This window comes from Myotis nattereri, assembly GCF_964212035.1.
Source record: "Myotis nattereri genome assembly, chromosome: 8".
Lineage (NCBI taxonomy): Eukaryota > Metazoa > Chordata > Mammalia > Chiroptera > Vespertilionidae > Myotis > Myotis nattereri.
In genome coordinates, this window is record NC_138083.1 from 45849577 (window position 1) to 45877383 (window position 27807).

General features: G+C 38.0%; 1 protein-coding gene across 2 annotated transcripts; it reads right to left on the bottom strand.

The window, feature by feature from the left end:
* Positions 1-702: 702 nt before the first annotated feature.
* Positions 703-24575, bottom strand: VPS4B (vacuolar protein sorting 4 homolog B). Of its 2 annotated transcripts, XM_081097658.1 has the most exons (11): positions 24293-24575; positions 19248-19359; positions 17279-17435; positions 12742-12809; positions 9713-9832; positions 6738-6894; positions 6216-6364; positions 5639-5720; positions 3748-3967; positions 3276-3416; positions 703-1792 (listed from the first exon to the last, which is right to left on the bottom strand). In XM_081097658.1, exons 1-11 carry the CDS (start codon positions 24317-24319, stop codon positions 1691-1693), a joined length of 1335 nt encoding a protein of 444 aa, XP_080953784.1. In that variant the 5' UTR covers positions 24320-24575; the 3' UTR covers positions 703-1690. The 2 variants fall into 2 exon arrangements, with proteins under 2 accessions (XP_080953784.1, XP_080953785.1); XM_081097659.1 differs by lacking the exon at positions 9713-9832.
* Positions 24576-27807: the final 3232 nt, after the last annotated feature.

Below are 27807 nucleotides of genomic sequence, written 5' to 3' on the forward strand. Positions count from 1 at the left end.
GTCATTTTAAATTATGTTTTGTATCTAATCATTGTGGATAATATTTCTTCCTATACAGAAGACCCCAAAATAAAGAAGCATACACAGAATACAGACAATACTAGGTTATATCAATTTACTTCATGTAAGAACATGTTTCAGGCCTATGATTTCCATTTAATGTCAACATAAACAATCTGTACAGAAAATCCTAAGGCAACCATTTAGCATAATATGTAAATGTGCAAATATACTTTAAGACACAAGTCATTCTATAGTATTTGCAAGGTAGAGCTTTATAGTAATAAAGGTATCTACCTCATTTTAGCTAACTTAATAATCCTTTGCATGTATAGCCAATGCAAATGTACAAGGCACAACTTAGTGTTGATGCTAAAGTGTGCAATACACACCCTCAGATTTTTTATTTGAAAATATTAAAATAACATAGTATCACATTTGTATTTTATTATTGAATGAGACATCAACTCATTTCTAAAGCTTCACGAAGCATCACACACTGACAACATATGTGGGACCAGGACACACTGTTCCCTGAACTTAAAAAAATGTAAAAGAACCGTGCTACTCTATATTAAAAATTATATATATATGTATATACAGACACACCAACATCACACACAAGACACTTCCCATAATCCAAATGAAGGCAATTCCTTTTAGCACTGGTTCCCATAACAGTATTTTATGGCAGAATTATTTAAAAAGGATATATTTATTTACTACTGGTTTGGGTCAATCTTGCTACAAAAAGACACAATTGAAATAGACAATTTTCTCCTTCAAGATAAAGACAATGCCTAATTTAGAAAGTCTTTCTCTTGAGATTGCACAGTGAAAGGTATTATTTAGTTAAATATAAAAGTTTGCTTGCCCTGCCAGTGTGGTGCAGTGGTTAAGCATTGACCCATGAACCTGGAGGTCATGGTTTGATTCCTAGTCAGGGCACATGCCTGAGTTGCGGGCTCAATCCCCAGTAGGCAGTGTGCTGGAGGCAGCCAATAGATGATTCTCATCATTGATATTCCTCTCTCTCTCACGCTCTCCCTTCCTCTCTCTGAAATCAATAAAAACATATATATATTTTAAAAAGCTTCCAGATTTAAAAGAAATTATTTAAATCTACACAAAGAAAAATGCCAACCTATCAAAAAAAACTAATGAGCCTTGGCTAGAACACAATTCAAAATCTTTCAAGACAAATCAGTCTCTTTGCTGTTTTATTACCCATCCCTGAGAGTAAAGATTCTATCATTTTTAATAAGGTAAATAAATTTACAATGTGAAAAAGATGTTTAAGAATTTTTTAAAAATATGATATAAGCCCTATTTCATTTTAGTAAAAAAGAAAGATAAATGTTTTTTTACAAAGACCACCATTCATAACAATTTTAAAAATTTGTATCTCAAGCAATTGTAATTCTCTTTTTACTGGGTAATTTCTATTATTTTGCCATTCATGTAGCACTCATTTCTTCAAAGCCCATCATTTTATAATTTTTGTTAATAAGAGCATTTAATTGGTAACAGAGCAAAAATACATATAAAGCGTAGAGGAACGCAAAGTGAGATCTATGTTTCCCTGTGGTAAAAGTGTTTTACTGGAAATAACCTGAATGCCATCCAAGAAAGGCAAAAATCCCTCCACAGAAAGAACACACATGGTAAACATCTTCCTCATGTCTTTGGTTTAGCCTTCTTGGCCAAAATCTTCAGAAAACTTCTTTAATTTCAGCAAGTCATGTTCATTGACTGTAGGCTTTGTGCTAGACAGTGATCGTAACATATCACCCTGTCAGGGAAAGGAGAGGGGAGTATGAGTAATAGATTTAATCAATGCTTTATCATCACAATTACTGACTTTCAACTAAGGTCAAACCTGAATACCATAAACTACTGACAATAAACTCTTATTCTTTTAAAGGACAGCTTTGACCATGTTATTCCTTTGCATAGAAACTTTCAATTGCTTGCCTTATCCTAATCACAACCTTCAATAGATCTTCATTACCCATCAGAAGTAGTCAATCCTCTGAGCCTGAGGATCAGGACCCTCCAAAACATGCCCCCATCTCTCTTCCAGCCTTAACTGTTTTCTTTTCCTCCCTTTAACAAGAGGGGGGTTTTCCAAGTGCAACTTCAAAAAAGCAGTCTCAGTCATTTACACTTATGTAAAACAGAATACTATGTGATCAAAATCAATAAATCAGAATTAACTATTACTTAAAATTAAAATGGTAAAAAAATAGGCTAATATTAGGGATTTGTTAAAAAATTAAGTTCTAGGCTATCACTTTGGGTCTTGTAAAATAGTATGAAAATGATGAAAAGAACCAGGACTAATAAATAAATCCAGGACTGAAACAATAAAAGGGTTTCTGAATAACTTCTCAGATAAACATTATGATTAACACAAATATGTGTATGTGTGTGTGTGTGTGTGTGTGTGTGTGTGTGTGTGTGTGTGTATATATATATATATATATATATATATATATATATTCACATATATCTTTATATTTATGTCTGCATATCATGTAAAAGTTTTTCTCCTGGAAGTTACTGTTCATTCTACCATAAAGCTCTTTGAATATCTGTGACGGAAGCAGAAGATTTAAAAAAAATTGAGCGTTTATTAAGAAAAAAACATACAAATGAACCTTTTCAATCATAGTAAGTTCCCTAAGAAATGATATGCCTTACAAAATCAAGCTTTATGAATTATTTTAACTCCTTCAATATAAATAGAAATGTAATTTTTTAAATAAAATTATTTCAGAATTCTTTTTAGCACTGCATTATTTAAACTATAAAACCTTGAGAAATGAAATAGAAAAACACTACTATGAATATTATGATACCTACATTACGGTTGCTGGATATTTTACCAAATGTGAGATTCAGGGGGGAAATTTTTCACCAGCCCTACTTTTCAGTTAAGGCTTAACAATAATTTACACAATATATATGAGCATTTGGGTAATAATATCCCAACTCTAAGACCTGTAAGGTCAGAAGCCTGTGTTTTTAAAAAAATAACTCATTCATTGATAATTAAGGTTTTTCTCAAAGCCTAAGAAAACATTTTAAAGATGATTATTTCTTCTTTTAAGTTACTTTTTACAACTTTTTAAGTGAGTAGATTGTATCAAATAAACATACCTGATTATGCTAACATTTTCTAGCTAATCTTACATAACTGAAAATTTTTATAGCTGACAAATTACAAAGTATAATGTTTATGATTTTGCCAAAAATGAAACAAAATGTCAAACCATGGAAACAATCGGCTCCAAAAGTTTATCCCCAGGGACGTCCACCCACGTCATCTCAATGGCACCAGGGTCCCCAGGAGAACAGGGCATTAAGAGATCATCCACTATTGTATCAGGATCAGCTCGGGAAGGTCCTCGAACCTGGAATAAAGAGTAATTGAGAATATTTATTTGGATAAATTAAATAAATATTAGATTTAGGCCATTATCAGAAAATTTGAAAATATACTATTATTTCATGTTTCATTAAACATGAAATAGAATAATATACAACAAAAATTGATTATCACTGGGTGATGGGATAAATCTTGCTTGATTTTATGTTTTTCTTGATGCTTTTCTGTATTTTGAAATTTCTTACAATGATCACAGGGAGGAAATAGGTTAAGATAAAAAAAATGCACATGTACACACACAAGCGCGCGCACACACACAATTAAAACCATATGAAGGACAGATAAAAATTCCTTACCTTTTTAAAATGAGTGGCCGACTGTACTTTTCTAATAGGCTGCATAAGTGCGTCCCGCACAATGACACTTATGTCTGCCCCTGAGTAACCGTAGGTTTTCTTCCCGAGATCTCGGAAGTCTGTTTCTGTTAGACTGTTCTGAGTGGTCCCCAAGTGCAGTTTAAACATTGCAGCTCGGGCATGGGCCTCAGGCAGAGGAATATAAATTCGTTTCTCAAATCTTAAAATGAAAAACATTACATGAAGGATATTACTATATATATTTTCATTTCAATTGAAAATTAAGATATTTTCAAGAAATAAGGTATTTAGATATTCTCATTTGTACAAAGTTAAGCTGAATAAGTTAAATGGGCCCATATGTGTTAGAGTTAAACATGTATTTAAGTTAAACGAAGGTAAAATGCCTGCAACACAAAACAAATAAAACCAGAATAGCCAGGGAACCAACTGGAATTGGTTAGTCTTTCTCACACGATTTTTGGGTTATCTTGCCATAGTGTTTATATGCCTGGAATTCATGACATGACATGTCCTCCAAGATTACAGTTTCCCATAGAATTATACTCTGAGCTGATCAAAAGATTAATATAATTAACAACATGAAACAAGAGATGACAAAATAATTCTCTAAATTCAAAATTGGAAACGTACTCAAAATATTTTAGAATAGACCTATTTATTATACAAAATGTCCACTTTATTATAATGGGTATCCAGAACAAATAATTCTACTGTATCATAATTAAGCACCAGGTTTTAGTAACAATAATTTTGCTTGCCTTCTTAGAATTTCAGTATTTGGAGATGGGAAGAAAGCAATGGGGAAAGATTTAAGTGGTCTGTGAAGATGTTTTTTTCTTTTCTTTAGATAATGTTCTGTGGCAATGAAAAGAATCTAAAAAGTTGTCATTATTTCCAGAGATGGGCCCAGAATTAAGCCATCTTAAAAAATAACAAGTTGGCTCAGTGGATAGAGTGTTGGCCTACAGACCAAAGGGTTACACCCCCCCACATTTCTCTCTCTCTCTCTCTCTCTCTCTCTCTCTCTCTCTCTCTCCCCCCCCCCCTCACCCCCCTTCCCCCCCGACCCGCCCTCCTTGGCCTGGGCCCTGGTCGGGGCTCATGCAGGAGGCAACCAGTTGATGTGTTTCTCTCACAATGATGTTTCAGGTCATGAATTCCTTTTCCTCTCTCTCCCACTTTCCCTAAAAGTTAATGGAAAAATATCCTCGGATGAGGATTAACAACAACAACAACAAAAGATATTTAAAAAAAATAACCAGCACGTTTCCTTTCTTGGTATAGGGTGGTAATCTAGCATCCTGGGAAACCATCAAGTGGATGGAATAAGAGTGGCAAAAACTAAAATGATAATTTTTACCATATAAAAGTAAATGAATGAAACAAGGAATTGTGAAGCAGTAAAATATTGTCAGAGTGGATATCTTACCTGCAGCTCAAGTTTCATATGCAATTTAAAAGTTACAGACATATTTTTTAACTGAAAATATATCTCAGTTATAATTCTTCAACTTGTATTATTGTCATTTTGCTAAAGTTTTACATGACGGTTCTTCACTAGAATATCAAACTATATTTATAAATTTTTGAAGCATCAGGGCCTTAATCAAAACTAAAGGTAAATATTAGGTATTATCTTTCCCAATGTGAAAGATTCCAGTGTGTGAAAATCTCGTATCTTCAATATAGCAAACAAATAAAGCAAACAAACAGATGCCTGTCTCCCTTCCCCAAGGCAACAGGGTTAGAGAACATTAAAAAACATTCTGCAAACCTATCAGAATGACTCCTCACTGGACAGAATGGGAATTCTTACTCACTTGTTACATCTTTAGTTAGATATAAGATATTTATTGTCACATCATACCTTCGCCTAATGGCAGAATCCAGAACCCAGGGTATATTTGTAGCTCCCAGAACCAAAATTCCCTCATTGTCCACACCAACACCTGCATCAAAATAGGCAATATTTTTAATAATTTGTTGTTTTAGTGTTCGTTAAACCTTGTCTCTGTCCAGTTAACAATGTGATGCATTAACATCAAAGTACCTCACTCTGAGAGTCTCTCTCTGAAAAAAACTATATTGAATCAAATATCAAATTACTAAAATATGATGCAAATATCCCCAAGACTCAAATCTCCTAGACTTTGGACAAATACTATTAATATTCTTTTCAAAATATTTCTTGAGAGATTTCATTTGAAGCCTACTTTTTATTCCTTTTACTGATACTGCTTCTGGTATAAAGGGAATATATAGATCTTTTTATTATTTATACCAGCAAGTCCCGCCAGATGACTACAACTGGATGGAAGACACAATGAAACATGGCATAATGAAACAGTCTGTTAGAATGAACAAATTCTGCTTGAGTTTTACATTGCTGTTTTAATAATGATTGTAGAATAAATAGAAACTATTTTAGAAATCAGTGACACCACCTTGCATTTGAACTAGGAACTCCGTCTTAATTCTACGTGCAGCCTCGCTTTCATTTTCACTTCTTGAACCACACAGAGAATCGATTTCATCAATGAAGATAATGGAAGGTTTATTCTCTCTGGCAAGTTGGAATAAGTTCTTAACTAGCCTAAAAATAAATAAAAGCTTTCAGTTTCTGGAAAATAGTATACAACACATGGCTTAATGAAAAGAGGAAAACAAAATAATATACAATATTATAGGAACTCTATAAATGAAAAAGCTTAATCATGTTTTGGTCCAGAAAATAAGAATGCTACATTTGGATAATCCACTTTACAATTTACTAAACTATACATATACGTTATCTTTCACCTGTGAAATAAATTCCAAAGTAGGGGCTGGTTTGACAGAGAAAAGAATACCTATATGATGTCAATTCTCTGAATGTCTATTAATGATGTAAGAATTTATTATTTTATAGAGTGAAATAGTGACTAGTAGGTAAAGAAGGAATTTTTAAAAATCAATTTATTACTTACTTTTCACTTTCACCTAACCACTTGGAAACAAGGTGGGAGGAATGTACTGAAAAGAATGTTGAGTTGTTTGCTTCTGTGGCTACGGCTTTGGCTAGATAGGACTTTCCTGTTCCAGGTGGCCCAAATAAGAGGATTCCCCTCCAAGGTGTTCTCTTGCCTAAAATTTGTGTAAGAAATATAACATGAGAATTTCAAGACTGTTGATTTCAGTTACCAGAGACATCCATCCATGCTGTGAGGAAGTTTTCACTCTAAAGCTATCAGTAGAATAAAATTTAAAAAAAAATAAATCAGATAAATCTTAAATATATTTTATTTGCTCTTTTTAGAGACCACTTTGCCAAAAGTGAGTTTACATGAATATGATCCTTCTAATAGGAAGTTCATTTCCTTGCTCACTCATTCATTCAACCACTATGTATAGAAACCACAATGTGCAGATAGAGAACTACAAATGCAAAAGGATCTTTGCCCTCCACGGGCTCACAGTCTAGTGTGGAAAAAGAGCTAAGTTAAAAGGCATTTCTGACAAATACTGTGTGCACTGCTTGATATCAGAATATTGTCAGAGAGCCCTGGCCAAGTAGTTCACTTGGTTAGAACACTGTCCCCACACGCCAAGGCTGTGAGTTTGATTCCAGGTCAGGGGACATACAAGAATCAATCAATGAATGCATAAATAAGTGGACAACAAATTAATGTCTCTTTCTCTCTCAAATCAATTAAATAAAATAAAATATTGTTGGAGAAACTATATCCACAGGGGAAAAGTAGCTGGAAATATTTTCTTTTAAACAGGAATGAAACTAACACATTTGGTTGACCCCTTGTGAAATTTTGCCCAATCCCTGATCCCACCAGGAAGCACAGGTTATTATTACAGGTTACATATCCTTGTTCAAATAATTGGGCAATGATAAGGGACACTACCTTAAACCCTAGTTTTCCTAAAATAAAACGTGAACAAATCAATTCTTTGTATCTCAATTTTGCTAATGAGAAATTATAATGATGCTTCAAATAAATCAGGCTAGATTACACCTGGAAATAAAATATCAAATATACATTATAAAACTGCTAAGAGCAAATTGTGGATGGGTACATAGTGTCTGCAAAAGATATACAGATGACCACTGCCAAAACTAAATAGTTATGTTTATTGTTTTCAAAAGCCTCAACTGTTACTTAAATTCTATTTTCCTATTTTAAATGTCTGCAATTATAAGTCAGTGTTCCTTAAGTGTGGCACACATACCACTGGTAGCATTTAAAATGATTTTAGGTGATATATAAATACTTTTTATTTAAATGATTATCTTAAAAATTTTTTTTAATGTTTTTATTATTTTAGAGAGGGAGGAAGGGAGAAGGATAGAGAGATAGAAACATCAATGAGAGAGGAATATCAATCAGTTGCCTCCTGCATGCCCTCTGCTGGGGATCGAGCCTGCAACCCGGGCATGTGCCCTATCTGGGAATCGAACCAGTGACCTCTTGGTTCATGGGTGAACACTCAACCACTGAGCCACATTGGCCAGGCTAAATGATTATCTTTTTAATGTGTATTAGACAAACACTAATTTTTCCATTTGTAGTTAACACAAAGCAGTCTTTTAAAATAAAGTTACTAAGTAAAATAAGTGAGATGATTTAAAAGTTCAAAAATGGGCAAAACAATCTATGGTGTTCAGAGTTGAGAGTGATTATCAATGGGGAGGAAAGAGGCAGAGGGACTTCCAGGTTACCGGTGGTACTTTTTGATCCAGTTGATGATTATGCAGGCGTATTTACTCTGTGATAAATTTATGAAGCTGAACACTTATGGGTTTCTGCATGTCTCCGTATATTTATGCTTTGTTTAAATAAAGATCTGCTCTAAAAGTGAGCGATTTAAAGAAAAATATTTTTTACCTAATGACACACGTGCATGAAAAAATTCATGAAGATGACCCCATAAATGACTCATGTTTGAGAAACACTGGTGTAAGTAATATAAAATGATGTCAATTCAACTGTACTTGTACCTTTATAGGATTACGATGCCAACTTTTATACTGTTAGTTTCATATTCCTGAAGTTAGGTTGTAAGTCATACCTCGAGCTAGGTGGACAACAGGTGGACAGGTGTTCTTTGCTCTTCATCACTGCTCTATACGACATCACTGTCCAGACCTATTCAGTTTGAGGCCAACACCACAGATTTGCTCTCTACATAAACCAGCTTGTTTTTAAAAGAAAAAAAAAAAAACCTCTGTGTCACTGTCAGACGATGGGTATAGCCAAATCACAAACATAGGCTAGCAGTCATGAAAAGGAGAAGGAATGGTCTGGCACAGACAAATCAATCACTGCTGGAGCTCTAACTTCAACTTTACCCAGGTGGCGGGTGAGCAACATTCTCCTCTGCCACTAGGGGATACACACTTCATCTGAAAATGGTAAGTAATTCTTACTTCTCTTTTTAAAAAATGGAAATATTCCTATAAAACTAGTATATGTCCATTACAATTTCAGATGAAAGTAAAAAAAAGCAAAAAACAGTAAAAATCATCCATCTTATTATATCACTCCGTCTATACCTACTTCTTAGCACATGCATTTATTTAACAAACATGGAATCATCCTACACATATTTTATAACTTGCTTTTTGATCTTTTTAATATGCGTGGACATCTTCCCACATTCATTAGATATTGATGTTCACTCTATTTGATGAGTGTGCAGCATTCCACTGCGTGCTGGCGCCTTACACTGTGCCCTACTGGCTGGCATTCCGATTATTTTTGCAGTATGTATGTTAAACATATGTGTATGTATGTGAAATAAATATCTTTGTATAAAAGCATAACACCGCCTTAGAATTTATTTAAGGTAACAAATCATAACATGGTGACAATAATTCACTATGCTCTACTTCAATCATCAATGTGGTTTTGAAAAATCATCCGAAAAAATTATTGAAAAGCCATCTCACCCGTAAAAAGATGAGGAAATTTAATAGGCAATATCACAGCCTCCTTAAGTGCTTCTTTGGCTCCTTCAAGACCAGCAACATCGCTCCATTTCACATTAGGTCGCTCCATAATAATGGCACCTACAAAAAATTATGTCATCTTTAAATTAAGGTGGACTATTTCATCAAATATAGATGACAACATAAAATAATGATGTTAAATAAATGTATTATAAAATTGTCTGGAAAAAACTGATGTATTAAAAACCTTTTGGAAAGAGTGTGATGAGGAAGCAGTTGGGAGTAGGGAGCAGTCAGTAACCTGGGATAATTCACTTTCCTATGACTGCTTCCTCATTGTGAAGTAAAAATACTACATCCGCCCAAGGTACTCGGACATGTTAGTGTTAGAGTCAAATGACATAATAAATATTAGAGTACTTGGAAAAGCACCAAACATTACATTACAGCACAAATTCAGGAGTATTGAAAGTGCTCATTCAATGGGAGTTGATTTACTATTTCTCCTCTTAACCAAACACCCCCCAAAAATGATGATCTAATACTCTCCTTTAACCACAGAAAGAAAATACACTTAACAAATTTAACTGAAGACAGACAGATAGATGGACAGATGGATAGAAGGGATGGGAAGGGTATAATGGAGGCAAGAGAGAAAATGTATTCTTGTAGATTTGCAATAGTATCCCGAGATTTGCTAAATAAAAGCCAAACAATTAAAAAACCATATATTCAAAAGAATCTTTTAATATAACTATTGGCAAAACTTTCTAGTTTATCTTTCATCAAAAGCTTTTCCAATTTTCCAGTATATAGAAATTGCTCAACTATAAACCACTAAGCAGTTTGTTCCAAGGTGATGTGTAATTGTATGATAGAACACTACCACTTACATAATGTACTGCTACCTATGAAATTAGTTTTATGGGTTATTTCTTCTCATTAGAAAATATCACCTATTATTCTAAGAGTAGTTTTTCTCTGAAACTTTCCTAAATTATGAAAATCATTAGATATAGATTAAAATTAAATAAAACCATAAACACGCTTTGCACTCTAAAAGTTGAGACTAAATATGAATTGAGAAAACCAATTCACTTTTTCATTTCTATGTTCCATTCAGTTTAGTAACTCTACATAAGGAAATAATTTACATCATCAGATAGGATTTATGTTAGTTAACAAAAGTAAATTTACTTTGTAAGCAAGCAAAATTAGTCAACTAAAGTTTTTTGCTATGAATTTTCTAAATATGCTGTACTCAATCTTCTCATCTAACTAATACATTTTTTCTTAAAGTTTAAAGGGGACTTTGGAATGTTTAGTGATAAAAGATTACTTAAATAAAAGTAATATTAATTATTAGACACTGCTTAATGGTTTGTAAAATTAAAAAGGGGAAAGGATTATTAGAAAATAAAGGTCAGCCATACCCAGTTTGGCTCAGTGGATAGAGTGTCGGCCTATAGACCAAAGGGTCCTGGGTTTGATTCTAGTCAAGGGCAAGTACCTTGGTTGCAGGCTCCTCCCCGACTTAGGCCCTGGTCGGGGCTTGTGCAGGAGGCAACCAATTGATGTGTTTCTCTCATCAATATTTCTCTCCATCTTTCCCTCTCTCTTCCATTCTCTCTAAAAATCAATGGAAAAATATCCTCAGGTGAGGATTAAAATAAAGGTCAAATAATTTGACTGTTTCCAATAATATAAATTTACCCAGTTTTTCATTGTACTACTTATTATACAATTAGTAGTTTGATTTTTACTGCACGGAACAGACAGAAGAAAGCTTTTTGCCTTACAACTGAAATAAGGCCACCTGGCACAGGACCACTGGGTTGCTCAACCAAACTTACTGAGTACGAAGTGTGTGTCCCCCGTTGCCCTGGGCAGCGGAAACTTAGTTCTATCCTTGGACTATATCCACCACTGAAGTTTTAGGCATATAAAATATCCTTGCTAACTGTAGTGTTTTTAAGGTACTGCCCTTATAGTATCCTCCTATACATCCCAGTGGAGTTGGCAAGACGAGACAGATATAATATTACAAAATGAAGAGACTATTCATCATTCACGAACCAAACTGAGCCTATATAATGGAAATCTGTCCCAGTTATGCATTCTATTTGGCAAGATTCAAATGAACAAAATACATAAAATTCAACCTGAAAAAGCATCACTAACATATTAAAAAACAATCCAATCTCAGTAACTAAAGAAGCCAGCAATTAAATAGATGACTATACACAGAGCTAGCTACCACTTACTGAGTTCGTAGAATTTGTTAACTATAATATTAGGCAGTTTTTACATTGTCAGAAATCTTTTACTAGCCCTGAAACAAAAATATTAATTTCTATTTTAGAGCTGGGGCTCAGACTCTGAGATGTTAGGGAACTTGCTCTAGATTTAAGTGGCTGACCTGGGATGGAATTCAAATCTGAATTGAGCCAAAATCTATGCTCCCTCCATCATGCCACTATAGTTGAGGAGAATGAAAGGGTTTTCTTCTGTGTGGAAGGTTAAAAGTAGACAGAAAGAAATATAAAGGGCAGTGCTGAAATAGAATAAAAAAGGCAGATGAGGAAGAGCAGGTAGGAAACATGAAATAAATCATCAATAAATAAGCTACAGCAATAACAATAAAAGCCAAGTGTAAGTACTAATTCATTCTGTTCCTGACAGGATATTTTGATACCCTCCGATTTGGTAGTCTGTGATTAGTCTAAATGCTACCTTCTCTAACAGGGGAAAAACAAGACAAAATAAAAAATCTGACAGGCTTTTTAAGGCAGGCAAAAAAAAACCCAAACAATATTTTTACTTCACGGAAAAAACACCAACCCATTAGAGACCTTAAGGAGAAAATCCTATGAAAACCAGGAGGTGACCACTAGAAACCAAAGCCAATTCTTGAATCTATTTAAATACAAGGTGGGGGTGGTGGGGTGGGGAAGCAATTCAAATAGACAATTCACTATTGAGTTTTTAAAAAATAACACAGTAAATTTAAAAATGAAATCTAAAGCAACCTTGAAGTTGATTCTGTAGTTTCTTTGCTTCAGGATCATCTGATTCTCCTTCCCCATCACTGTCATTCCTAATAAAAAGAATTTAATATATTCAAATGATCACTCCTTGCTATCAAAATAAGGCAAAAATGAAGATTAACTTGAAATATTATAAATGGCAAAATGAGACATTCACATGAAAAGTTATGCTTACTTTATTACTTTTAAGAATATATTAAGTAAATTATTAAGGGGCATATTATCCATCAATATGGAATCATGAACAGGAAAGGGGCAAAAAGACCAGAATGAAATCAGGAACTAGCTCCAAATTCCCATGACACACCTATGTATGTGCTAATTCATAAATGCATACCCCACACGTCATCCCACAAAAGATTTAAGATGAATTACAGAAGAGCTGTAAACAACAATAAAAACCCAGAACCAGGCAAACTATATATTAGAACAAGAAGCCATAACTAGCAGGAAATAAAACCATTATTCATTATTTAAGGCACAAAGGTCTATAATCCTTAATCTAGGGCTTCCAAAGGATAAATGAAGCTTCTGGTGAAAATGAACTGAGCCCAAAGAATAAGCAGATCAACCCAGATATTTCACAACTAAGAATTTATTCTGAGGAAATAACTTAAGATGAGTTAAAGGATTTGACTACAAGGCTAATCATGCCCACACTGTTCACAACAGGGAAAACAGAATAATGTCTGTTCAATTAGTTACAGGGATTAGCATATTATAGAATACATTGCAATCCTGATAAAAATGTAGAAATGGTTTACTGAAAGGTTGAATGAAAAATAAAGCAAAATATAGAATATTACATCATTTTTCAAATATAAGATATAAAGGCAGATAAAACACCTGACAGGTTTTATTCCAAAATAGGAATGCCTTGGTTTTCCCAGGATGGTGGGTCTATGACAGGGGTGGGCAAACTTTTTGACTCAAGGGCCACAATGGGTTCTTAAACTGGACTGGAGGGCCGGAACAAAAGCATGGATGGAGTGTTTGTGTGAACTAATGTAAATTCAAAGTAAACATCATTACATAAAAGGGTACGGTCTTTTTTTTTTTAGTTTTATTCATTTCAAACGGGCCGGATCCGGCCCGCGGGCTGTAGTTTGCCCACGGCTGGTCTATGAGCAAGGTAGAGACTGCAAAGTGATTCACTTGACACTCAGGCCAACCTCCTTCTACCATGCATTCTTGGTACAATAAAGGCTACACTGATAGCACTGCCCTTCCTAGGCTCCCTTGCAGCTAGGGCTCCACATAAGACCAGTTTCTCCAAGAAGCAAGCAAGCAACTGAGATGGGGTCTGCATGCAAGGGCACGCCTGTGGGTGAAAGCACTGGCTTTGCTGAGGGAGCTACACGCCACTGCCTGGCATTGTAAGTGCTTGACAGGGGAGTTGGCAGCAGTGGGCCTCTGTCAGAATGAACCTGGTGGAGTTGGGCATTTCTTCTAGCAGTATGGAACCCAAGCTGGATTCTCTGGCCCCCAGGCTCTGTAAGGTAATACACTATAATAAATCCCCTTCACTTAAATTAGCCAAAGTAGGTCCTGCAGTTCAATTCAGAACTGGCATCCCTTTGCTAGGTAGCCATCTCAGCAGAGCACATTACAGCATCTTCAAGTAAGACCAGAAGAGCTTCAACTCTCAGGGAGGAAAGGGCATTTCTGCTGGCAAGGGAGTTTCAAGAAGAGTTGGGGGTCCAGGCTCTCAAAGTTAACTGAATTCTTCACAATAGTTTCACTTCAAGTTTGGAGACTCAGTCTTCCAATAAATGTCCCACTTTTACATAAGAAACCTGGTGAAGTTGAATGTCTGTTGGCATTCAATAATCCACAAGATCAGTTGGGGTCTGATTTTTTATGTCAATGCTATTAGCTGCAGAAGGTAAAATATTCTTCGGTGTCACAAAAAATCCCTGGTTCCCTGACCATGTCTTGAACAGAAAATATAACACCTTTGAGCTTATAATTTTGTCCAAGCTCTCCCATGTAGTTTGAAGCAGCTAGTTAACTATAGTTCTCATATTGCTCATGTCCTTCAAACTGGCCTACGGTAGTAGCCCCAATCTCCTAAAACACTGCCTTCAAGGCTCTCCATTCCTGGTGACCACAGGGGATTGGCTAAGTAGCTTGTGCCACTGCATACTATGAACCACGAGTATTATATCCTCTAAAGCTAACCAGAACCTCTGCCTTCAAACGCAAATAACCCCTCCCCAGAATCTCATCTTCTTAAGAGTGTGTTGTCATCTAGAACCACTTCTGGTACCAATTAACAGAATGGTCAGAGGATCTGCGTAGAGTATGTTCCCACTGCTCAGCACCGAACTTGGCCCAAACATACTGAAAAATGAACTTTACATCCGTTAGTGATACATCTCCCATCTGGGAAGACATTCCAAAATTGAGTTTAGATAAGTGGTTCCCAACCATTTTTTGGCCAAGCCCCACCTAAGCATCTCTAAAATCCTGATGCCTACTCTGTGACAGATAATTCTTATTCAAAAAGTGAATTCCTATTCACGTGGAGGAAGCCTAAAAGGCCATTAACTTGTCTAAACAAGCTTCCAAAGAACATGGCATCCATGAAAGAGAAACATAAAAGAACAAAAGAACAGTTGAAGTACTGAGGAAAGAATTATTAAATAATATGAAGTGATATGAAAAAATAGCAAATAAAGTTTCAAAACTTTAATAGAAAACTAAAATGCATAAATATGTCACAATATATATTTATATACTGTATATGAGGCCCTAGAACCATAAAAAAAATGCAAAAAATTCATTGTTAGTAACTCATTCTTGAAATGTCTCCCTTAAAAATCAAATTGCCCCTCTGTGGGGCGTGTGCCACTGGTTTAGATGTTTATAAATAATGCTGTGTTGATTTCTTCACAATGACAAAATAAAAGCAAATATAAAGCAAATTCATATAAAAAAAACTTTACATAAGATATCCAAAAAATTATTCACATTATTGGAGTCATTTTTTTTTTGTCCATGTGGTTAGTACAGACTAAGAGTCAATACTATTAATCAAAAATTTAATTCACATATCATTCCTATAATTTCAAACTTCAATGTTATATAATGGCCAGAGGGTAAAGAACTGAGTACCATTCCTACAAATGTTTTTTCCTACTACTTACTACCAAGTGGTCATGGAGGGTCAGTTGAGGTATCTTGTCCCTAAGCTTGGTAAAGTAGGGGTTGGGAAACTTCCTCTATAAAGGACCAGACAGTAAATATTTTAGGTTTTGTATGGTCAGAAAGTTTCTGTTGCAATTATTCAACCTTGTTGGTACAGCACAAAAACAGCCATAGCCAATAGGTAAATGAATGGATAAGGCTCTGTTCCAATAAATCTTTATTTATAAAAACAGGCTGCAGGTCAGACTTGGCCCATGAGCCATTGTTTGCCATACCTAGTTTAAATGAAAGAAATTTATTTCACAAATACAATTTAATTTTATCTTGTTAATTGACAGAATAAAATCTAACACTCTAGAATACACACCCCTTCTCAAAACAGATATACAAGTCCAGGAAGTGCAGAGAGTCCCAAACAAGATGAACTCAAAGAGGCCCACACTAATACACATTGTAATTAAAATGCAAAAGGTTAAAGACAGAGAATCTTAAAAGCAACAAGAGAAAACCAATTAGTTACCTACATCGGAGATCCCATAAGACTGTCAGTAGATTTCTCAACAGAAATTTTGCAGGCCAGAAGGAAGTTGCAAGAAATATTCAAAACAGTAAAAAGCAATGACCTCCAACCAAGATAACTCTACCCCACAAAGCTATCATTTAAAATAGAAAGATAGAGAGCTTTCTAGACAAGAAAAAGCTAGCCCTAACCAGTTTGGCTCAGTGGATAGAGCATCAGCCTGCGGACTGAAAGGTCCCAGGTTCGATTCTGGCCAAGGGCATGTACCTTGGTTGTGGGCACATCCCCAGTAGGAGGTGTGCAAGAGGCAGCTGATCAATGTTTCTCTCCCATTGATGTTTCTAACTCTCTATCCCTCTCCCTTCCTCTCTGTAAAAAATCAATAAACTATATTAAAAAAAAAAAAAAAAAAAAAGCTAAAGGAGTTCATCACTACCAAACCAGTATTATGTAAATTGTTAAAGGGTCTTATTTAAGAAGAAAAGAAGATAAAAAATATAAACAATAAAATGGCAAAAAGTAGATATCTATCAACAATTGAATCTACAAACAAAATGAACAAGCAGAACAGAAAACACATAGATACAGAGAACTTTTTGTTGGTTGCCAGATGGGAGGTGGGTTAGTTGAAAAAAGGTGAAGGGCTTAAGAAGTACAAATTGGTTGTTACAGAATAGTCATGGGGATGTAAAGTACAGTATAGGGAATATAGTCAGTAATTTGTAATAACTAGGCATGGTGCTGGATGGGTGCAGGATTTATTGGGATGATCACATATTAAGTTAGGTAATGTCTGGTCACTGGGGTGTACAAAAAATAATAAAAGAAAATGAAAAAAAAAATGCATACCCCTTCTCATCAGCTGGACTCGGTTGTCCTTCTTTCACTGGCTTCTGTGGTTTTTTCTCTTTCTTTTTCAGGTATTCCTTTAGTTTTTCTGCTCTATCAAGATATTCTGTACACTTTGCCCTGATACTTTGCTTGGCTTTATCACCCTGTGCTTCATCTATTAAAGGGAAATGAGAGAGATTTTTCCATTAGTGTTCCATCCAGATATTTTTAAGCTCTTAGATATACTTTTTTTATGTTGGTTAATCCTCACCCGAGGATATTTTTTCCACTGAATTTTTCAAGGGAGATGCCACACAAGAGAGTGGAAGAAAGAGGAGGGAGTGGGAGGGAGAGAGGGAAGAAGAGACAAACATCGAGGTGAGATACATTGAGTGGTTGCCTCCCACACGTGCCCCGAACCTGCAACCCAGTTACATGCCCGTGACTGGGAATAAAATCTGAGACTCTTTGGTCCATGGGCAATGCTCTAACCACTGCAACACTTTTCAAGGCCTTAGATATACTTTTAAACAACGAAAATCCATTTTGGGGGAGGAAAATTATATTTTGCTCATCCTAACCAAGGATTGTCAATCTTTATTATTCCTTCTCAGCAAGTTCAGAGGCCAACAGTGGGTTTGAGTCAGAAATATATCTGAGCAAGACTCTAGAATATTTTAAGTTAATATTGGATAGTAAGAAATTATTTAATATTCTATTCTCTTCCCTTACATTTTATATAGATAGTTGAAAGCTGCTTATCTATACTAATAAGAGTAATATGCTAATTAGATCGGACATCTTCTGGACAAAGCCACGGTGGCGGGGGCAGGGAAGAGCAGTTAGGGGCAAACAGGCTGTCAGGGGCGATCAGGCTGGCAGGGGAGGGCAGTTAAGGGGCGATCATGCTGGCATGCAGAGTGGTTAGGGGCGATCAGGGAGGCAGGCAGGTGAGTGGGTTAGGAGCCAGCAGTCCCAGATGGGAGAGGATGCAGGCTGGGCTGAGGGACCCCCGCCCTGCCATGCAGGAATTTCGTGCACTGGGCCTCTAGTCTCATATAAAACCAGTAACACAAACAGAAATAAAGCAACATTAACAATTTCCATTAATGTCTACATAAGCTTTATTTCAGAGTATAAACAGTGATAGAAATCCCATATATTATGTGTACCAACAACATAGTAATTTACTACATATGGGCAGGCCTCTGTGAGAGCTACCTGAAAAGTAGACTTCAGCAATATACGCAGTGCATGGGATTGGCCCCACATTTTGCATGTCATAATTCATTCTTAGTTTCACTTTAATTTGACAGAAAAATCTCAAAACTTAAATAGGAAACTCAAAAGAAAATGCTGAATTATCCAATTGCTAAAATTTTTTATTTAGAAATAACTTGAATTTTACCAGAAAGATGTCTTTTCTAACATCTTATTTCACCTTTGTTCAGCATTAGACTTAAGATACATGAAGGCAGGAGATTTTCCCCATTTTTCCATTACTGCTGGATCCCCATCCCTGGAACAGTGCCTGACACATACGGAATGTCCAATATTCAAAAAATACATGGAAAAGAAAAAAGGTTCCCAACCTTTTTAAAAACAGTATTTTCAAAGAGATGCTTAGAAGATGAGAAAGTTCAGATTATACAAATTGGGTATAATAAAATAAAAACATTTCTACTGACTATATGACATGTTCAGGTATGCAAAGTAACAACTATAATAGTTGTGCAGATTTATTAGCTGAGTAACCAAAACCTGTCTAGATGCTAGAAAACTAGTAGGATTTATTTATATTTGCAAACTAATATTATATTTTATATATTTCATATATACTTATAAATATATAATATTGTATTTATAGTATATATATTTGCAAATTGATAGTTTAGAATTTTCTGGCATTGTATTGCAATGTTCATAAATGAAATAGATTAAATTTTCTTTTGGTGTTTTTAAATAAAGAAACAAACTATGACCTTACATTTAACTACGTGGAGAAAATACTGGACAGCATGTTGATAGAGTTGAAGGGCTTCCTCATAGTTCCCAGCCTTGTCTTCCTGGGCTGCTTTGCTAGCAAGATCTATTGCTTTCTGTTTGAGGAGAAGCAAAATCATACCATCAAAATCACACCACTGAAATCAAACCATCAAAATCAAAGCATGAGTGTAAGTTTGAAGTAAATAATCATATGGAAAGTTGTTTTAAAAAAATACCTTAAAACAAATCCATCATTTTTCTAAATCACAGTAACATCCTATATAATAAAACCCTAATATACAAATTGACCAAACAGCAGAATGACTGGCAGAACGATAAGTCGCTATGACAAGCATTGACCACCAGGGGGCAGACGGTCAACAGAGGAGCTGCCCTCTGGTGGTCAGTGTGTTCCCACAGGGGGAGCACCACTCAGCCAGAAGCCAGGCTCATGGTGAGCACAGAGAAGGTGGCAGGAGCCTCTCCTGCCTCCACTGCAGGTGGGTGGTAAGGAGCGAGGGGTCCTGGACTGTGAGAGCCCTGGAATGCGAGAGGGATGTCTCACTGCCGGCTTAGGCCTGAAACATTAGGAACATGAAATATATTTATAATTAAAGTTTTTGGAAAGAAACAATTTTTACATGTAGCACAAGTTCAACTGTTTGAAACAACAGGGGAAAAAAGCACAGGAAAAGATGGGGAGGAAATTTAACTGAACTTATCTTTGATAAGACTTTAATTTTTTCATTTTCTACTTCCGCATCTTCTAAAAATGTCCATAATGCACATAGACTACTTTTGAAGTATTTTTTGTTAAAAAAAATTCCCCGAAATAAATTCATACAAATACATCCAACTGAATGACAATGCAAAAGCAAGTAAATGGCAGTAAAATAGAATTTTCAATAAATGGTATAAGAGCAACTGAATATCCATAAGCAAAAAGAGAGAGAACTTAAACTTCAACCTAAACCCCACACTTTATATACAAATTAACTCAAAATGGATTATGGACTTAAATATAAAATATAAAACTATAAAATCTTAGTTCTTAGACTTGACACCAAAAGCACAATATATAAAAGAAAAACAAATTTTTTTCATCAAATTTAAAACCTTTTAGTCTGTAAAAGATTGTTAAAAGGACAAGCTACAGACTGGGAGAGATATTTGCAAACCACATGCCCAGCAAAAGAGTAGTATTTGGGCCCAACCACCGTGGCTCAGTGGTTGAGCATCGACCTATGAAACAGGAGGTGGAATATATAAAGAACTCGCAAAACTCAACAGTTATAAAAAGAATCTAAGGAGAAAATGGGCTCAAGACCTGAAGAGACATTTCACCAAAGAGGATATACAAATATAAGCACAAGAAAAGATGTTCAACATCATTAGCCATTAGGGAAATGCAAATTAAAACCACAATGAGATGTCGCTACACATCTATCCGAATGGCTAAAATAAAAACCAGTGATATCATCAAATAGTGGCGGGGATACAGAAAAATTGACCGCTCATATACTACAGGTAGGATGTAAAATGATACAACCACTCTGGGAAACTGGTTTGTTCAAACAAATCTAAACTTGCAACTACCATATGAACCAGCAACTGGGCATTTATTCCATAGAAGCGAAGACCTATGCTCATGCACAAACTTGTACATGAATGTATCAGATATCCGTCAATGATTGCATGGTAAACTGTGGAACATCCCTACCACGGAGTATTACTCAGTGCCAAAAAGGAACTACTGATACAGAGATGGTAGGGAAAGGGGGGGCATGGGGGGGGGGCGGTTTACAGGGGACATTAGGTGACTGTGGTTATAAAAGGTCAGGAGGGATCCCTATACATAGAACTATTCTATATCATGATGGTAGTGATGGATACCTGAACCTACACCTGACAGAACTCTACACACACTCAAATACACACTAGTACAAGTGAAAATGGGGAAATTTGAACACGATTGGTGGAATGGCTTGGTGTGCCCATCTGGTTCTGATACTGTACTACAATTTTACAAGATGCTACCATGTGAGGCAACGGGATAGGGAGTACACAGGATCTCTGAGTTATTTCTTCACAACTGAGTGTGAATCTATAATTATATCAAAGTAAAATTTTCATTAAAAAACTATCTTTAATTTTTAAAAATATACATACACGTAAAAAACAAGCATGGTTTATTTAAATATTCCAACTGGATTAATTTAGGTCGTAAAACTGTATGCAACAGAAATAAGAGCCTGTAAGGGGAAAAAATGGTCATTATTCTACTATATTAAAAGTAAGCATATAACTCAGATAAGAAAAAATTATTCAAACAACCCCCAAACCAATAACATGTTAGAATATTATATTTTGAAGCAGACTGCAGAGAAAGAATGAAAGCTGTAAATGGGAGAAGAGGCCGTCATTGGGGCACACGCACCCTGTTTTGTAGCAGCAAGGAAGAACAGATGTCATATGCTTTCAAATTGACAAAAGTAGAAGTTACCTGTTTCACAGCTCAATTAGCCTGAACTTAAAGCTAAATTTTCAAAAGTTTGGTAAACTAGGCAAAATATAAAGGTCTCAGAGTTGTAGCATGTGGTCAGCTGGTAGGTTATGTGCCTGGTCATATAAAAACGTATCAGGAAGGCTCAGTGGCTAAGCCATGTGCAGAAATAAGTTCTTTCTTATTCTGGCTGTAATTTTCTGCCGGGAGCCGGTCCATCCTTGCTGTTTCAAGGGACCTGGCATATATGGCATACTGTTCTTAATATGTTTGCTCACCTTCTTGGCACTATGTGTTTTAACCAAGGTCACCTCTCTGAGAAAGGTTGTTTCCCCAGGTAGGGATTTTCCCCTGAAGTTAGGGAGGGAATAAAACCCCTTAACTAAGTGCCAGGCGGGTAATTAATCACTTTAACTACAAACAATCATGCTTAAGCTACATAATCTTTACTCCCTAGAATGGAGATAAGAAACGCCCTAACCTTTGGAATAGAGATTGATAGGATTGGAATCAACTGGTATAAATACAGATGTAACAAGACAACAGGACACAGAACCAAGACACAGAACCTAGAAACAACCTAGACACAGAACCTACACAGAACCTAGAGACAGAATAACTTAGCTGGAGAGAACATGGCAAAAGATCCTGGACAGAAACTGGCCACACAACCTAGCGAGAGAACATGGCAAAAGATATTGGACAGAACCCGGGTACAGAACCTGGCGACCGAACCTGGCTGGAGAACCTTGCAAGAGAACATGGCTACAGAACCTGGCTGGAGAACCTGGCTGGAGAACCTAGAACATGGACACAGAACCTGGCTGGAGAACCGAACCAGAGAACATGGCAAAAGATCCTGGACAGAAACTGGCCACAGAACCTAGAGACAGAACCTAGCGAGAGAACATGGCAAAAGATCCTGGACAGACACTGGCCACAGAACCTAGAGACAGAACCTAGAGACAGAACCTGGCTGAAGAACCTAGAGACAGAACCTGGCTAGAACATGGCAAGAGAACTGACTAGAACCTGGTGACTGAACCTGGCTGGAGAACCTAGCGAGGGAACATGGCTACAGAACCTGGCTGGAGAACCGAACCAGAACTTGGCTGGAGATCCTAACCAGAACTTGGCTGGAGATCCTGGCTAGGCTGTTGATCAACTGAACGTTGCCTCCGTGTCATTCCTTCTTCGCCGACTCCGTCTACACCTTTGGGAACCCCTGGACCTGCTGGGGTTGGACCCCAGCAATTTTCTTCTCCTGTTATTTTTACTCACTGTGCCACTCACCACGGGCGCAGTCTCCTAATTCGAGGTCAGCCCTCTTTTAGGCACTACACTGACCTTGGTTAAAGTAAAATGCTTACAACCAGTATTTACTAATCTATCTCCAAATACAGTACCCTGACTTTAAACCAACCCTTCTCACATGGACAGGCATCTACACCGTCCAATACAGGAACCACAAGAAGCCACGACGTCTTCGCACTTGTGATTAGTGTGACTGAGGAGTGAGTTTTAAATTTCCTTTAAGCAAAATTTAAACAGCCACATGTTGCTACTGTACTGACAACACATGTTAAGCCTTTAATCAAGAATGATGATTTTCCCTGCTGAATGCCCCACTTCACCCTTGTGTCTGTTAGCATTTTTAATTTGGAATGAAGTTAACAGTGTCTTGCGTGGTTTGGGAGTGCTAGTAATTCTTTTAGGATACAATCTGACCACCTTCCTAGCTCCGGCCCTGGTTAAATCCACGATCACATTTGTCAGTACTAGTGCCGTCTCCTCGGTGGTCAGCCTGCTTCCACACCTGCCACCCCGCAGCAGCCAGCGCGGGGCACCCATCGATTCCTACCGCAAGCCCAAGTCACATTCCGAAGCCCCAGATCCATTCTGAGGATGGGAGACACTTCCAGAAAGTTCTCAATGTCCGCTCCACAGAGGCCTAACGATGAAGTCTAACCTTGTAGGGCTCCTTGATGGGTGCACAAAATACCATGCTCACTGCGGTGGGGCGGGGAGGTGGAGCCACAAGGTAATTCAAAACCATCCCCTGATCTTACACACTACGCTCTGGGAGCCACAGAGGGGTGCACACAAACGCATATTCTCAATGAGCCCCCGGATTCTTCCGAGCCCAAGTCTGTTCCCCCGTCTCCATTCACTTGACAGCTCGAAGGGAAGAGCTCTGCTGTACCAGCCCGAGGAACGAAGCGCCAACTAGGACCGCCCCCCTCTCCACTGGTCCAGCGCAGAGCTTTGCACACATTCCGTGCTTCCCCCTCTCTCGGACACAGACTGAAGCGTCTGCTCAATGCGCTACCCAGTTCGCTTCAAAGGCGGCTGGTTAAGGGAAAAGGAAAGTCTCAGCATCCGTCAGGAGTCTCCGAAAGCCAGAGGGAGACCCCGGAAGCGAGCGGAAAGCGCCGGCCGCCCCGACCTGCGGCTGGGCGCCGCCCTCCTCCTCCCTCTTCCCCGCCCTCCGCCCCCCGCCCCGCGCCTCCAGCCCTCCAGGGCGGGTGGGAAAACAGTCCTACCTGGAGGTTGGTCGAGGTGGACGCCATGGCGGAGACCCGAGGCGGTTCCCTGGGGAGGAACGAGGGCACGGGACCAAGAGTGGCGACGTCGAGTGGCGCCTGGAGTAGCCCCAAACGAGCACAGGTTGGGGACTCTCGGACCCCCTAGCAGCGGCCTCCCTTCCGGAATTTGTTCCGAAACCACACGGAGCCCCGAGAGCCCCTTACCCTCCTCACAAAACTTCCGCAATCCCGGGCCCCTCCGGGCTCTTGTCCGGCCTCTGGCCCCAGCACTTCCGTTTTCGTCATCAGCTCGCGCACTGCCCAGTTCTCAGTCACCCAGGTCTCGCCTTAGCCTGGGGCATCGCGAGACTACCAGAGGCATCCGGGAACCCGCCGAGGTTTGGCGGAAGTCAAGCTAGGGGCGGGCGCACTGCCGCCCCGGCGCAGGGACCTGGCAGGAACAATTAATTACCTTTTCTTCTTTTCCGGAAGTCTTGTAGTTTAAGATGGGTTACTGGCTCTGGCTCCTTTCACGCCACGTCACAGAGCATGCTCTGCCTCTCTGCAGCTTTTGAGTTGGGAAATGCCCTCCTGCCCCGAGACCCACCGGTTGTGGACTTTGGGCCCCTTACCTGCCTCACTTAGTCTGTCGCCTCCTGGGTAAATGGGCTGATTGTAGTGCTCCCCTCGGGGTTGTGAAGGATGCTATCGCGGTCGGTACGGCGCAGAGCACAGTGCCTGGCGAGCATTCAGATCCGAGTGCGTGTTATTTATTGCTCACACTTCACATCGTCCAGCAGGCATTTTTCAGATGGTTAGTGCCATGGCTCCAGAGCCCTGGAGGTAGTAGTGTAGGTATGGCCACTGCCCTCAGGAGCCTGCATTAAGCTCAGGTGTGTTTACGTACCAAGTTTAATAGCTTGGGAGGTTAAGTGCTTTGTATGCGATCACGTAAGTGAGGGGCTATTGTTGGCAGTCCTAATCCTCTTTTTCTTCTCTCTTTCATAGTTAAGTGTGGGGGTTCAGAACAAGCCACCCCAAGCTGTGTCTCTGTGGTGTGAAGATTGAGCTAAAGGCAACTTTAGTCGCAGGCTCAAGAAAAACCTGTGTCTTTCCCTTAACTATCTGGAAGAAGCTGAATTAGGGGCCTGGCCCATAATAAGCAACTTTAGGAATAACACCTTTTGACCTACCTATAAGGCAGGGAAAACTTTACTAAATATCTGCTGTTCTTACCCATTGAAGCGCCTCATCCCTAGCTCTGAATGTCACGTATATCCATGTTCCCTTTCTATCTCTGAACCTGGGGGGGGGGGGGGGGGGGGGTGTTGTCTCTGATTCTCTCATTTATGCAGGGTTCCCATATATATGAATGTATTAAATTTGGTTATTTTCTCTTGCTAATAGGCCTCATATCTATTTGGTTATTAGACCAGTCAGAAGAACCTTGAGGGCAGAGGAAATTTTCTTCCTCCCCAACATAAGCTCAAAGGAAAGGAAATAGATGTCTAATTCATTTTATTTCCCACTCCCCAATTCTTTCCAATCATCTGCCATCTCCTAAGTAATTAAAGCACTTCCTCCCCCTTAATATTTGATGTCAACTACCCAATTTAGAAATCTCACTTGTATAATGTTCTATATTCCTTTTCTATCTCCTTCACTACCTGCAGAATTTCCTCAAGTCTGATGTGTCTTCTCCCTTACTACTGTATCTCTGCTACCTTATCCTCTTCCTGGGCTTTAAGTATCAACAGCATAGAAATGGCTTCAAAACTTGATCTCTGTGCCCATCCTGCCCTATGCCCGGCCTTTACTACTAACTCCAACAATCTCCAAAAAACCATGGGGTTTCCCCCAAAATTTCAAGCAAATTAAATTTCCTTCCACCCCAAAACTTTTTTCTCTGGTTTCTCATCAGAATGATTTCACTAAATTTCCATCACAGCTCAAAGTCCTCTCTTTGTTTCTATCCACCAGTGCTCCTTTTCACCCCTTAGTCCCCTTTCAATAACAGATAAAATACCGACTCCAGCCTTTAGAACAGTGGTTCTCAACCTTCTTAATGCCGCGAACCTTTAATACAGTTCCTCATGTTGTGGTGACCCCCAATTTCATTGTTACAAATTGAACATAATTAAAGCATAGTGATTAATCACAAAAACAATATGTAATTATGTTTCCGATGGTCTTAGGCAACCCCTATGAAAGGGTCGTTCAACCCCCAACGGGGTTGGGACCCACAGGTTGAGAACTGCTGCTTTAGAGCATTAATGTATGATAGACACTTAATAAATATTAAACCATTTAACTGAGCTGCTTAAAATAAGTTTTTCTTTTCTCACTGACTATGAAATAAACTTGATTTTGCCTGGAGTTGCAGACTCCAATTTACTTTTCTTTTTCTTGTCTTTTTTTGTTAATCCTCATCTGAATATTTTTTTCATTGTTTTTTCTTTTTTCTTTTTTAGAGAGTGGAAGGGAGGTAGGAAGAGAGACAGAAATAGAGAGAGAGAGAGAGGGAGAGAGAGAGAAACATTGATGTGAGAGAGATACATTGATTGGTTGCCTCTCACACATGCCCCAACTGGGGCTGGGAGTCTAACCTGCAACCCAGGGACATGCTCTTGATTAAGAATTGAACCAGACCCTTTGGCCCGTGGGTGATGCTCTAATCTCTGAGCCAAACCAGCCATGGTTCCAATTTATCTTTCAATTCAACCCCTAAACATTCACAGAATACCCTCTAGACCAGGGGTGGGCAAACTTATTGACTCAAGGGCCACAATGGGTTCTTAAACTGGACCGGAGGGCCGGAACAAAAGCGTGGATGGAGTGTTTGTGTGAACTAATATAAATTCAAAGTAAACATCATTACATAAAAGGGTACGGTCTTTTTTTTTTTTTTTAGTTTTATTCATTTCAAATGGGCCGGATCCGGCCCGCTGGCCGTAGTTTGCCCATGGCTGCTCTAGACACAAGTCTACTAGGCATTATTAAAACTATGAAAATGGCCCTGACCAATTTGGCTCAGTCATTAGAGTGTTGGCTTGTGAACTGTAGGGTCTTGATTCGATCCCCAGTCCAGGCGTGTGTGGGAGGCAACCAGTCGATGTGTCTCTCTCACATCAGTATTTCTCTCTGTCTCTCCTCCCTTCCATTCTCTTTAAAAAATCAATGGAAAAAAATGTCCTTGGGTAAGGGTTATCAAAAAACAAAACAAAAAAACTATGACGATAATTGATATGCTATTTATGAGTTTACAATTTAGTGAAAGACACTGACACATACTAGTAAATAGAGAGTTCATTGAGATATTGAATGCCTCCACGTGCCAGGCTGTTGTAAATGCCGAAAATGAACAAAACAATAAAAAAACTCATTTTTTATCAGCAATAATAAGTCATACTGATATCATGCACCCCCTAACAGATAATGAAAAGAATCAGTAGGCTGATAGGTGCATTCGTGGGTTTAGTTTGCAACAGGGTCTCTTATCCAGCCCCTCTAGGACCAAATCCATCTCACTCAGA